Source organism: Aquila chrysaetos, chromosome 2 (assembly GCF_900496995.4).
Source record: "Aquila chrysaetos chrysaetos chromosome 2, bAquChr1.4, whole genome shotgun sequence".
Lineage (NCBI taxonomy): Eukaryota > Metazoa > Chordata > Aves > Accipitriformes > Accipitridae > Aquila > Aquila chrysaetos.
This window is the reverse complement of record NC_044005.1, coordinates 54,622,090-54,636,820: the sequence shown is the minus strand read 5'-3', so window position 1 is coordinate 54,636,820 and position 14,731 is coordinate 54,622,090. Positions and strand designations below refer to the sequence as shown.

The 14,731-nt window shown below is 42.0% G+C and overlaps 1 protein-coding gene across 1 annotated transcript; it reads left to right on the top strand.

The window, feature by feature from the left end:
• Positions 1-1,445: 1,445 nt before the first annotated feature.
• On the top strand, positions 1,446-10,813 carry GJA1 (gap junction protein alpha 1). The gene is made up of 2 exons (XM_029999388.2): positions 1,446-1,701; positions 7,727-10,813. Exon 2 carries the CDS (start codon positions 7,743-7,745, stop codon positions 8,886-8,888), a length of 1,146 nt encoding a protein of 381 aa, XP_029855248.1. The 5' UTR covers positions 1,446-1,701; positions 7,727-7,742; the 3' UTR covers positions 8,889-10,813.
• Positions 10,814-14,731: the final 3,918 nt, after the last annotated feature.

Here is a 14,731-nt window from a genome sequence, read left to right as displayed (position 1 = left end):
GTGTACAGTTGTAGTGTACTAGCTCTTTTTCTCAAACAGGAGGCAGTGTGGTCTGCTACAAACAGCTCCAGAGCAAGAACTAGGACCGTGTGCTTGTTCCCGAGCTTCAAAGCTTCCCACTGAGTATCTTTCCACAAAGATCTTGTCTTAGTTCTCTGCTCCCGAGAGTTCTAGGTGAAAAGCAGTAGGTAAGGGCTGTGAAAAATAAGCAGTAATATCTAGGTCGTGTTGTAGAGTGTAACATTCATTATTTCAAGAAGAAACTGTAAAAAGGACCTTTATTTGGGAACCTTTCTATGGCTATTACTGGACTTCTCCCCTCCTTTATAGCCTTTAAAGAGCAAAAAATGCTCATCCATGCTACTGAGCCCAGAAATAGCCCATGAGAAGAACATGAATTGAAACCCAAATGAGTCTGGTACAACCCAAAATGTGAAACTTCATTGAGAACTACTTAACCACGTACAGTTCTAGAGAAGCTCTTCAGCAGTCCCACAGAGGAGCCAATACCCCATGACACAAACAAGTACGAGACCAATTCCTAATGCAGTTTGGACTCCATGTGTGAGGAGCTTAACACAGGCAGAGAAATAAATTCATCTCTGTTCTACATTTTTCAAGGAGTGTTTAACCAGGGACTGGCCAGGAGCAAAGCCAAAGTAGTTCGTTCTAATTGAATAGATCAGCTTCGGAGCACGCTTTTATTCTGTAAAACGTGCTCAAAAATTACCAGGAGCATTTCTTCTCACTATTGAAGACTGTTTCTCTGTACTATGCTTTATTTTCTGAAGTTTCCTGGAAAGAGTTTCCTGGAATGTGAGATCATTTCTTCATTTCTCCCATGGGATGGACACACACACACACGCACACACACACACAAATAATAATAAAAAAAAGTGTGATGGGTATCTCCTGTAGAAACAAACAGGCTGCTCCTGGTGTGTACTTTCATGTGTGCACGTAAAGGAAACAGACCTAAGCAAACAAAGCTGGGTTCGCAACAAAAAGTCGAGAGGGCTGGAGAGGGCTTCCTCTCCTACGTGGTGGCAAGGAGCGCACGGAGACAGCGGCTCTGCGGTCCAGCCCCAGCATCCAGGAGGTTCGCGCTGGTCACCCAGTAATGCCTTTCACGCATTTTCCCCTTTCCTCGTAGCGAAACTCCTGGCGCACAGCCGAGCCGGTTCATCCATCTGGGGCAAGCCCAGCTCTGGACCAAGGGCCACCCAGGTGCCCTCAGCGACCGGGGACGGGGGGGGGGGAGGTTGTGGGGTGCCTGCTGACTGCCCTTCTATTTGTTTTGCTACATCAGCAGGAGCGGACTCTCATGCCTTGGCTCTCTCCTTTTCCCCGGGCTGGTTTTTTGCTGTGCCTTCACTTCTTTCCCTCCTCCCCCACCTTCCTCCTCTCCATTTGCAGCCAGCCCCTCCTCCTGGGCTGCTACCCCTCCTTTTCCCCTCCTCTTTCACAGTCAGAGGCTTGAAAACTTGTTAAAAGCTCTCCCAGTGTTCCAACTTAGAAAAAACTTTTACGAGGTATCAGCACTTTTCTTTCATTAGTGGGGAAGGAAGGATGAAAAATAGAAAACAGCAGTAGACTTTTAAAGTTTAAATAGACAGGTCTGAGTGCCTGAACGTGCTCTTCCATTTTACTTTAACCCTCCAAAGAAGTATTCTGATCCAGTTTCACTGCTGAGCAGCAAGGGTAAGTTGAAAGTTTTCCTTCTTCATCTTTTTGTGTATCACTTTTTCTGAAAAGACTTATTTTTCACCCTGAGAATTTTGTGTTGTTGCGCCGACGGTTGAACTTGTTTAAAAATACACATCTATAAAAGCTTAAGTTCTCTTAAAGTGCTAAGTTCGAACTTGTAGGAATTGTTTGCTTTCTTTTGTCATATTTCTACACAGTTCTTCAAACATTACACTTTTACAACTTCTAACCTTGTTCCACTGAAGGAGAAACTGCGGTGAAGTTGTAACTGCCGGGCTGACTCGCAGACTTGTTGCTAGTGTTTGGGTGAAATCGCTTCTCTCTGTACTTGTCTCAAGACTAAATGAGCTCCTTTAAAGAAAAAAAAATCGAGGTGCGCTTCGGTCTCCTCTGTGGGACCGAAATTGCATCAGAAGTTAGTAACAGGGAGACCTTGTCCTGAGTGCGTCCCATTTCTGCCCCACGCATTTTGCTTTCATATGGAAATCCTGATTGATGCCTAATAGTTTGTGCAGAGTAAGGTTCTTAATTAGGTGCTTTGTTAAATGCTGCAGCTACTAAAGTGGTGACTTTCACGTGGTCTTCCTGATAAGTTTTCCCCTTTTCTTTTCAAATGATGTGATAAAATCCAGACGTGGGTTATGGATTTTTAACCTGGTTTGTGTATAGTTACTCTGTTTTAGCAACCTCGGTGAGGGATTTTAGCGAAGGAATGTGAGATATCATGATATGCCTTACCACGTTGGCAATGTCTGTGAAAGTCTTGGGTAGATACAAATGAAAGTTGTGTAGGAAGAACCGTGCAAGAATATCCACAATATGTGTCATAATCCCAATATGACACATTCCCTTTATATTACCTTGAAGGCTTAAATACCAAAATGCGGAGGAAAAACTGCTCGAGCAGCATCTCTTGGAGAACTAAAAAGCTTTTTACGTTGCAAGACTTGGAGTGATTCCTTATAGCAGTTGTTGCCTGCTGCTTGCCAGTAGTTAGAGAGCAACACGAGGAGGCAGGAAAGAAAGCCTTCAGCTGAAAGACAGACGAAGCACAGGGTCTATCTTATCGAGTAACACGTTCTCCTCTTAAACAAGAATATTGTGTGCTTATGTGTGTCCTCACATTTTGCCTTGAGATAACCAGCGAGCCTCATCCAGTGGCATATTTTGTCTGAGGAGTTCCTTTTGATTTTCATATGTGAGATTTATGATGAAAACCCCTGGTAACGGGGACAAAAATGGGCTACAGACACCTTGTGCCTGACTTCTGTGTGTGTGCGTGTGCACATAGGGAGCAAGTTGGAGGACTTGCGTGAAGCTTTCATCCTGCCATTTTTAACATCTGGACAGCACACTACGCTGCAGAATTTAAGCCTCTAGTCTTTGGGATGTTTACTGAAGTGTTTCCTTCAGAAACTTCAAAGCCAAACACTGGCACTGACCCATGATACCTAACAAGCATACAAATGGGAGAAGGGTGAGCAGCAGGCTGGGTTCAGGAGAGGGAAGAGAGGGACACAAGGGATTTGATTTGCGACATAAATCTGAATGCTTCTGCGCTCAGGAGCGCAAACAGATTCAACGCTGTGTAGTTATCTCAGCTCTCATATTATGCAAGCCCGAAAGATTAATTTTATTTGTCTCTGAAATGAACATCGGTTTAGGCCAAGGATTCCTGTGGGCATGAGGAAGGTTAGATGACATTGAGCAATATATCTGTTTCATCAGATAAGTTGCTCTCTTTCCCCCAGTCTCTGGTGTCTCTCCCCCCCCCTCAACCCACTGAATTTCTCTCGCATGGAGGCACCTGGTCTGTTGTTTATGCCACATGTACGTTTTAGAAGTCCAGATTTTAAAATCTGCAAGCAGGAGCAGCAGAGGACCCGAGGCCCCCTCGGGGAATTCAGCGTTTCTTCTCTTAATTCCAAAGTGAGTCAGGAGAGGGGTGAATCTGGGCAGTAACACAGAGGGGAGACCTGACTTGTACAACTAGAGAATGTCTAAGAAAGTGCTTACGGTTGCTTTTGAACTGTGCTTTAGAACTGAATTAGGTGGAGAGGGTACAACACGGGAGAGGCAAAGGCTATGGGGTAGATCCACTAGTGGCTGACCATCAGCAAAACTAGCAGACGACGAAAGAAACACACAGTCGTGACACTTTAAACTCGAGTTACTGCAACCAGTTAGTGTGTAATCTTTGTCCAGTGGATGAAATGAACTGAAGCTCATCTGCAGACCTGCAAATTAACTACACCTTCCCAGGGGAATGTCTGGAAGGCATTCGCTGCTTTTTGTAAGATTTCAGAAAACTAGCCTTCCCTATTCCAACCCACCCAAATCCCATCAGTTGTACATCTCGACCGCTTTCTCTGCAATGCTGGTTGCTCTTGGGAAATACTCAAGCTGGTTGATACTCAAGGTCCAGAATCTTCTCCTTTGTTGGCTATTTATGTGTGTGTGAGCACCCATAAAAAGGTAGGAAAGGTTGGAAAACCAAACCTTTGGCCTGTTTCCCAACTGCTTCAGCTGCACAATCCCATTTTAGATCCCACTCTAACCCTTAGTGCTCCTCCATCCACTAGCATATAGACCTTCTTACACTGTACTCAGACCTGGGCATGTTACCACAGCACTGAGTTTGCATTATTCTTCCTGGAAAATATGAACCAGATGACATGATGAATGCCGTCCATAAAAAATAGTTCTAGAATTTCTTAATTGTGGCTTACAAATCAAATTTCTTATACATGTGGTCATCCAAAACCCATGCAGATGAATGCTGTCATATCTCCTGCTGTTCTATGGCTTTTTTTCCTATCTTTACCCGCACACAGTAGGACCTGGAAAAAATCCACCTTTTAAAGAGTTTCCTAGGCCAGCATTAGTCTGTCTCAGAAAAAAGTTATAATCCTGTAAAGTAATAATCAGTGAGAACTCATGAAATGCACGTACTCATCACCAGCCATATCCTTAAATTCCTGAAGTACTGAAATTGTATCAATTGATCAAGTCAACCTGTGTCATTCGGTGGACTCATTTAAGGTGTTTGGAAGTGTTAAAAGAAGTTTAAGTCCAGAATGCTGAAGAACTATTTTTAAAGGTTATCTGCCATCCATTTTAAACTGTTTATAAAGCTAGAATATACTTAAATAACTGTTTGATACAAACCCTCTTTTTATACTTAGTAAACAGATATTGTAACCAGTTAATAAAAATGGACTTTCAGTGCCCTGAAAGTAAACAAGTTAGATCTGATGAATGAATTTTCTCTACAACAAAACAAAGTACTGTGTTTCATAAAGCAATGGAATCCACTTAAGCAAAGGAATAATATATTTGTGCCACCACAAGGTTATCTGATTAACAGTACAATGTTTTGAATTGATGTGGGTTTTTTTATCACTGGCAAAGGCTAGCGTGTAACTGATCTCTTTAAAAAAAAGTTGCTTTTCAAAACTATGTATGAGTAATTCAAGCATGGAATGTTTCCTCCTGGAGTTTATATTGCCAGAGGACATAAATGAAACTTAGCAATTTTGCATGCCGAAGCAAATTAAAAAAATAGGTAGTAAATTCTCAAAATATTGCAGGTGTGCGATTAAGTAGGTCAAAACTGAAGTAAATCACGTTGCATTAATGGACCAGAGTGGAGCGTAATTAAAAAACAAACAACACATCACTGCCTAGAAATAACACGTCCTCTGTTTTCTTAATCAAACTTTCAATCTGAAATAACATTTAGAGAGTAAAAAAAAAAGTTGAGTCTGAGGAAAGTCTGTTAATGCAGTAGTTTTGAATCATCGGAAAGCCGACTAATTAAATCAAGAAGCTGTCACTTGAAAAAGGCTCCTTCTGTCCACTTCCACTTCTAGGACATGGAGCAAATAGCTTGCCTTTAAAACAAACTTCACGTGTTGTAGAGTTACAGGCTGTTCTCTGTTTTAACAATCCCAGCCTGAGGAGGAACGCGCACACGTTTCATTCCAGCCTTTCCGGAGACCTCCGCGCTCGCGTGCCCGACTCCTTCTCTGCCACCCCGAGCCCGTAAAGACAAACGAGCCTTTCCTGGGAAGGACTAGAACTGGGGATGGCTGAAGGGATGTGTCAGAGAGAAAACGCGCTGCGTACTCCTCCCGGCAGAGGAGGCTTCCCGATTTAAACGTCTGAAGAGGCCCGATCCTTTGATGGGGCTTCATTCACGCAAAGAACTAATGACGTGAGGAAGGGTCTGCACGCCGCAGTGGGTGAACTTCAGAGCAAGCTGACGAAGCGGGCTGAGGAAATGGCCCTGGGATATTTTTCAGGGGTTCAAAGATAATTGGCATCTCGGAGCTATTGGAGCGAGGACTTGAAACACTTGTCTCCCATTACTCTCTCAGACTCTTTCCGATGGCAGGAACGGTGTGTTTTTATTTGGCATCTATTGTTATGATTGAGTTTGCCAGACTTATAATCTTGTGTTTCCAGTGACTCACTGCTTCTTGAAAGAAAATCTCCTTGCGCTAGAATTTCCTATTTTATGAATTATCCAAAAAGGGCTTTTTCTGTAAATTACCTTCGCTAGGGAATATATCCATGATGCGATGGGAAGGAAATCATTTGGACATTATCAAAACTATTAATACCAGGAAGGGATTACTCAGCACGCACGGAACAAATACCTATACCCAGCAGCATCTATTTTAAAAGGGAGACTTTGTGATTATTTTTCCTTTTAAGTGCCCGATTTCACATGCTTGTTCATGTGGGGCGAGTTAAAATGTAGGTTTTTATGCAGATAAGGTTACCGTTCTCCAGTTGATAAAAATCCTGTAGTGAACTTTGTTTTTCCTAGGAATCTAGAACATCAAGTAAACCATTTCATTTCTTTTATGTCATCCTGTGTATTTCCAGATATCCCCGAGAAGCTGCCTGTGTCCCAGAAATGCGCACTTTAAAACTCGAGTCGAGAGAGACAGTTTAAATTTGCAGTTTTCAACACTTGGAATGCAAACTGCACGCCAGGAGTTGCCTTAAAAACAGAAAGAGCTCATTTACCTTTTTTTCTTGCTAAATCTTTTTTTACTTTCAAAACAAAGTGAAGGAATTTAAATACGGAAAGATGCAAGTACAAAGCTGAAACTACAATAAATTAAGCAAGCCACAGATAAACAGGAAACCAGTTCCTCCAATATGGTTAACATGAGCTTAGCTGTGCTTCATGTATTTACTATTTTTGGTTCCTTCATAAAACTATAGGTAAAGAGTACTTACTTTGATCTTTGTGCTGCAAGTACTAATGTATAAACTTTATTTAGATAGCAAGTTTTTTCTGAAGTTGAATATAGTATAAACTTGGCATCATTAGGAGCTATACTCTTAACTGTATTACACACAATGTAGTGATATGCAAGAGCTCAGTTTAATGTTGCTGTAGGAGAACTAGCACACATTTTGCAATGATAAAATTTTAGGTATCCAACCCTAACATTAACTTAGTATAACCTTTTGTATTTAGGTTATACTACGGTTTGCTGTCTTATTCTTTTAAAGAGTGAACATAAAAGTTACTGTGAATGATCCACACTGAAAAGGAGAACTCTTCCCTTTATTCCGAGCACACCCAGGCAGTGCCACGAAGTACTTCCACGCCCTGCTCCGGCAGTGCGTCGCGGCTCTTCTCTACCTGAGGCAGGTGGAGACCATTGAACTGAGGCTGCCACCAAAGAAGGTGAGCCAGCCACCGTGGCAGCGGAGGGTTGTCATGGACTTCTTGAAAACGGGAGTGAAATTAGAAACCTCTTTTTCATTGCGCTCTGAGACATTTTATGTTACCTTCTCTTTTCAGCTTCCCTGACTTCCCGCTCCACCTGCAGACTAACTGAAAGTCTGGTTTCTCTTCGGATCGTGCAAAACACATGAATTAAAACAAAGCTGGAATCCCTGCTCTGTTAGCACTGATCTGTGATTCAGTGTATCGAAGGTATTAAAGCTCCGTTTTAACCATCACTCTTTTTTTTTCCTTTCTGTCCTTCTTTAGCCAGCATCCTGTGAAGATGGGTGATTGGAGTGCCTTGGGAAAACTTCTTGACAAGGTTCAAGCCTATTCTACTGCAGGAGGGAAAGTGTGGCTGTCTGTCCTCTTTATTTTCCGAATCCTGCTACTGGGGACAGCAGTTGAATCAGCTTGGGGAGATGAACAGTCTGCTTTCCGGTGCAACACTCAACAGCCCGGTTGCGAGAATGTCTGCTATGACAAGTCCTTCCCCATCTCCCACGTACGCTTCTGGGTTCTGCAGATCATATTTGTGTCTGTACCTACCCTTTTGTACCTGGCGCACGTGTTCTACGTAATGAGGAAAGAAGAGAAGCTGAACAAAAGAGAAGAAGAGCTCAAGGTGGTCCAAAACGATGGTGTGAATGTGGATATGCACCTCAAGCAAATAGAAATTAAGAAATTCAAGTATGGGATCGAAGAGCATGGCAAAGTGAAGATGCGTGGGGGACTGCTCCGTACTTACATCATCAGCATCCTGTTTAAATCTGTCTTCGAGGTGGCTTTCTTGCTGATACAGTGGTACATTTATGGGTTTAGCCTGAACGCCATCTACACCTGTGAGCGAGATCCGTGCCCGCACCGAGTGGACTGTTTCCTCTCCCGTCCAACTGAGAAAACCATCTTCATCCTCTTCATGCTGGTCGTGTCCTTGGTGTCTCTTGCCTTGAACATCATCGAGCTTTTCTATGTGTTCTTCAAGGGTGTCAAGGATCGCGTGAAAGGGAAAACCGACCCCTACTCCCACAGCGGTGCCATAAGCCCTTCCAAGGACTGCGGCTCCCCCAAATACGCTTATTACAATGGCTGCTCCTCACCCACCGCCCCCTTGTCTCCCATGTCTCCCCCGGGGTACAAGCTCGTTACCGGAGACAGGAACAATTCCTCCTGTCGTAACTACAATAAGCAAGCCAGCGAGCAAAACTGGGCCAACTACAGCGCGGAGCAGAACAGAATGGGCCAGGCTGGCAGCACCATCTCCAACTCGCACGCCCAGCCCTTCGACTTCTCCGATGAGCACCAGAACACTAAAAAACTGGCGTCGGGACACGAGCTGCAACCCCTCACCATTGTGGACCAGAGGCCTCCCAGCAGAGCCAGCAGCCGAGCCAGCAGCAGGCCTCGACCCGACGACCTGGAGATCTAAGCTTCTAGCTGCAGTACTTGCTCAACTATGAAACGACGTGCATTGGAAGATGCAGTCAGTGCTGATCTTGTTCCAGTGGAGGTGGTACTTAATAGTCTCAAGCAGGAGATTTTAACAATCATAAAAACAAACAAACAAGCGAACAAACTTTTAAAATACTTGCTGTTTTTTGGGGGGGGATGTGGGTTGGTGTGGGGTGGTACAGTACACATTGGTATTTAATGTAGCTGGTTTAAAGAATTTAAATACTAAAAAAAAAAAAAAGAAAAAAAAAGGAAAAAGATAGGTAGTAAGTACTAAGGTAGGGGGTTGTTTTTCTAGAAAGGCTGTAAATATCTGAGTGTATGTGTGTGTGTGTGCTATCATGTTTGTTTCTAAAGAATCTTCTGTAATACTAAAAGCCAATAATAACTGAACTCACATTTGTCAGGGTGAAGCACTGCCTGAAGATGAAAACATTTTTCCTATTCAACAAGCAAAAAAGTCCAGGATTGCCTCTGATCATTTCCCTGTCAAGAACATTCCATTCTTAGAAAGTGCACTTTGAAGGTAAACTTTCCTACAAGGTCCTCCAGGTTGTCGAAAGGCTCCTGTGAGGACAATCTACAGCCTTTGAATCATTCAACTCAAATTTCACACGTGGCCCACCAAGAAATACTTTGATCACCTGCTTTTCCAGCCCTTCATGCAGGTAGATTTTGTGATGTGCATAAGTGGGATGGCTCCACACTTGTAGAACCGGCAACCACACTCTCTTGCCCACAGCGATATTCGTGTCCTGCTGCTCACATGCAGTATAATGAGTATCATATGAAACCCAGTTTGCTGCCACTTGCAGATTTAAGTGTCAAGACAGGCAAGCAACTGCCTTTAGCGCATTTTATCACACCTTTGTGTATATTAAGGGTGTACAAATCTGTGTGGATGTGGAGGTAAAGGTATACACAAAACACCCTCACAAGCGTACGGTGAGAAATAAACGCACACAGATTACTTGCAGTTGACACTTTTGCATGGATATTGTGAAGATGTGGGCCACTACGGTGTTTACATTCTCTGATTCCTTCAATGCAAGTGAAGCACATGTCATTATATTTTTTTAACTCTATAGAATATTTTCCATGTATCCTAAATGGATGCTTTTTTAAAAATAAAAAAACAAAAAGGGCCTAATCCTGGATGTCGTGCTCTGGAAAATCTCTCTTCTAAGTCAGTGGGAGTTTTGCCTGAATGAAGGCTACAGGATCAAGCCTAAGATGTAGCGAACCATGTTCTTGCTGGCATGAATGGTTTTCTTTTGTAGAAGTTAGGGGTGGAAAAGACCCATTAGGTCATCTAGTCAATCTCCCTGATAGGTAATAATGATGCTTGAATGATAGAAGATGTAGTACTGTAAGCAAGCTTTAGTCTTTTATGTGAGAAACTTAGAAGAAATGCTTTGTGCTGGATTAATAATAAAGTATGCCTACATGACTTTTGCAGTAACTGGTATTTTTCTTGTTCTAAATAGTCACATTTACTGAACTGTAATGTCCACTCCGAGTTTGACAGTTAGGTCTTTCTAGATGGCTCTAGCAACTTTAGTGTTTACACTTAGATTTTGTTTGAAATGCAAGTGAAGTTGAAAGGATTTTTAAAGAGTACAATTCTAGCTAATTTATTTGAAATATATGCTAAAGAAATCTACCAGTTTCTTCAAATGCATAGCCTCTTAGCTGAACACAGATTGACCAAGGAAATACATAGCTTGGTTTTACTTTGCAGCAACACAGATAAATTGTTTCATTTAATACATTATATTAATTTGTTTGACATTCCATGTTAAACTACTGTTGTGTTCAACTTCATTGCATGTATGCAACCATAGTCCGTCGGATCATGTTGTCTGGAGAACATTAGTCAATAAAGTTTTAATTTAGTATAAATATATTTTCTAATTGTCTTTTACTGTTTTATATGTCCATATAAGTTTTGTTTCAGTCATATAATCGAAACGTCTTCTTTCCTTCTTCATTTTTCCCCACTTTTTTCTGCTCTGTATTTCAGCAGTATTCTTCATTTAATTCATCTGGATTTACTTTGAACTGAAATTTCACAGGACCAGATTCAGATACCCTCGCAACACTGGAAAAACAAGCATCGTTTGTGCCACTCCTGGAACAAAGTCATACTTAGGATGAACTACTGTAATTCAAATATTGCCATGAGCCTCAGAAAATATATATTTATTTGCAAACTATTATAAAAAAGATAGTAGTAAGAAACTGTCACGTAATTTTTCAAGCAATTTTTATATACGGCCTAGATTCAACACTATGAAATCATTGCCTCTGGTTTACATTCCCCATGTAATTGGATTGCTTGACTGACAGTCAGTTTCAGCTTCTGGAATGAAATCCTTATTCCTTCAGAGTCAATGGGAGGAAGGTGCCGATTTTGATAAGGCTGGAATTTCACTGCTTCACGATTTAGGTCCCTATCACTAATGAAGATATACAGTGCTTGGCTTGCCAGCATTGGACTCTAAAGGAAAGATAGTTCAACTCCTTTTTTATGTGAAAAATCAAAATACAATGGTCATCCAGTTATACAGCTTTCCCTTTCAAATTTGCTTGTCATTTTAAGTCCAAATTCTTTCCCCTCCTGTTAGTAGAGAAGGGGGAAAATAAGCAGGGCGGTGGTAGTGAATTTACAGCTCCGAGAGATACTACACAAGCACCAGCACAAGGAAGGACTCCTTGGAGTATTCCTTAAATAATAACAATGAGTCATATTTAAGCTGGCTTGTCCTAGTTTGTCTGGACAAAGGGAAGGGCATTCCAAGCGTTTCGTGAGGATCATGCCCTTGGAAAGGTGGATGCAGAACCATCCAGAAGGGCTCACCCTGAGACAAAATCTCATGTCTGCTAGACAGGCTGATTGTCAGGTACGTCCCAGCTTAAGGACTCGGTTCCTTGGGGCATCTTGGACGACTGATGTAAATTAGTGCTTCAGTGCCAAGGTGCTCCGAGTGATTTTTTGGTGGTCGTGCATGTGTGTGCATGTGTAGGGTAAAGACATTCCATGGGCCATTCCTCCCACCTAGATTTATTTCTGTGGAGTGTATTTATTATGCACTTCAAAGTCATCACAGTGACATAATTTTGTGTGCCATTCATCCAATTCTTTATACGCTTTCTCCCAGTACATCTCTGTAGCAGCTGTTGCATTGTCTGCAGCTGACAAAAATTAACCTGTGATACGATGCTAGTGAATACTTCTCAACCTCTGTAGGAAGATATGTTAGATATTGAATGAAAACTGGAAAAGATCCTGTAAAAATACACATCTCTGAAGGTAATTAAAACAAAAGCAGGGTTACAAACAAAACGGCAAGAAAACCCACATTCAAAAACCTGTTAAGCATTTAAATTTGTGCTGGTGTTTTGTGTAGCAGTATTTTGAAAAAAGGCAAATTCATCCTAAGGCCCCCACCCTGCCCCAGTAATTGAAATGTCTGTAAAAAGTAAAGTTAGAAGGACAAGTTACAGACAGCCTAAAATCTATATGCAGATCATGTAATTTCAAGATGTTTTAAATACAGTGAGCACACACTGAAGGTTATTTCCTAATTTAGAAATGAAATTTCCCTATTTAAAGTGGAAACTACAGCAATAGTTTGAGAACTGGAGCAAACTTTGTGAGTGTACCTGTCACACCACCTGAAATCAGTCATTTTTAAATGATGTACTTGTCTCACTGTTCCAGAACCACGGCCGTCTGCTGTGCTACGCAGCATCACTGGCTCGACTGCGCATTACCACCGTGCTGGCATTTCCGTCAGAATTTCACTGTAGCTTGGTATCAATTCAAGAAAACAAAAAGTAGTGATGTAAGGGGTAGAGTTTTGCAACTCAGATCTGGGAGTCGATCCAGGTCTGAAGTTACCTTGACTGGTTAATGTGAAGTATATGTCAGATCAAAACCTCCCCCAGTTTTGGTGGCGGCTGTTTCTACCCGACTGGGTCAGGACTACTTTTAATTCTTCTTGTAATTCCTCCACGATTACTACTGCTCCCTTTTATAGAATTTAAACAAAATAGGGCAGAAAATAGGATTTTCCTTCCTTCTGTAGAACTTATTCTCTCTGTTTACTGCTAATCCAAACCTGGCAGGACTGAGCCTTCTACTGAGCTCATGAACTACCCCAATATACAATATTTTTTTGACACAGTGTATTATACAAAGAGTCAGATTGACCATAATCTCCTCGAAGATGTCTTCCTTTCCTTCTCATGCTATTCACTCCAGCCATTTGAAGTCAGATCTGCCAGAGGACTCTGACAACTGAGGTGGGGTGCATGGCCCTTGAGGATTTCTCTGGCAAAAAAACCCCAATCCTCTGATGGTACAGAGCTGTTGAAGCTAGTCCCACATATTACTTTCATTTCTACTGCCAACATAGACAATAAGGTCAGAAGCATATGTCATGTCTGAGAAATCACTACCTAGACAGTGATTTCACTAGTGACAGCCTATTCCCTGGCTCAGTCCCTTGAAACTATTTGAGGGTCCTCCATTTTATTCTGATTTATTCTAACATAATGGCTCCAGGAACACGAGTCTACCAGATCAGCTCTGGAAAGAGATGACCGCCTTTCCCTGACTTCAGCCATGTGCTTTTGACTGTGCCCAAGGACATATTCACACCCAGACTCTGTCACTCCTGGAAAGTGTGTCAGATGTAAATTACATGATGCTAGCACATCACTAGATTGAAACAGGAAGAGCTTATTGATTCCTGTACTTATTTAAAAGGTATTTTGATAGACACAGAAAAAGAATGCTTGTCTTAAAGTTGTCTTAAATAATTCCTAATGTGCAGCACTACCAGGAGACCCTGTGAAGCAATACAGACACTGTGCGTGTATACGTGGCAAGCATTATCTCTGGGTACTACGTCTAGAAACTGTATAACGAGATAGAGCTGCTCGGTAACCCGGCTAAGACTAACTGCCTCCAAAATGGCTGCCCTCACTCTTTTCTCATGGTAGTCAAAATGCTGCCTCTGCCTTACTGGCTTGCTGGAATTTGCAATGCAAAGGCACCTTGGGCAAAGACAGACATGTTTTTACAGTGATCGCTTTGTGTTAACTCCTTTTAAGTGCTGAAGGAGCATAGTGCTAGAAGCTAGAGGCGGAGAGCCTGGGACAGGCTCTACTGGGTTAGTAATACACAGTCAAGGGAGTCAACCGGTCAAAAGTAATGGCTTTCTGGTGACTGTGGACTCTCCCGTCACTTAAAAAGGCCGGGTCTCTGCTACTGTGTTGAGGAAATGTGCATAACAAAATGAGACATGTGAGCTTAGGCCAGTATAAAAGGGAAAAGGTTCAGACATTTAAATTGCTCCTTGAAACAAGCCTAGACCGCAGTTTCATACATCCCATTAGAACTGACAGAAAATGCTCACATGAGTTCCAGGGTTTCAGTCATTTAAATCAATGTTACAAGTCCCTCTCCATTTTAGACATAAACAGACTGGATCCGGAAAGATATATTATGACATCTAATTTTTTCATCGATACAACTGCAAAGGAAAAGCTTATGGGTATAAGCTACTAAGTCTTGAATGGTGACCACTTGAATATGTGTAATCACACTATTTCCTCACAACTTTCCTTTTACCGTAACTCAGTGCAGGGGCGAGTTTATGAAAAGTAACCTAAAGGTTTGCTGTTCTTACAAGCAGACGTGAACTCTGTAAATGGAATGAAATACATTTATGTGATGTCCATGTCAAATTTACACCGGACTGCATAAGGGAGCGTAGGGTACTGTACAACATGCATCTAACTCTGCTGGGT

Coding starts and splice junctions, on each gene's coding strand:
- GJA1 (XM_029999388.2), top strand. CDS start 7,743: ATGGGTGATTGGAGTGCCTTGGGAAAACTTCTTGACAAGGTTCAAGCC.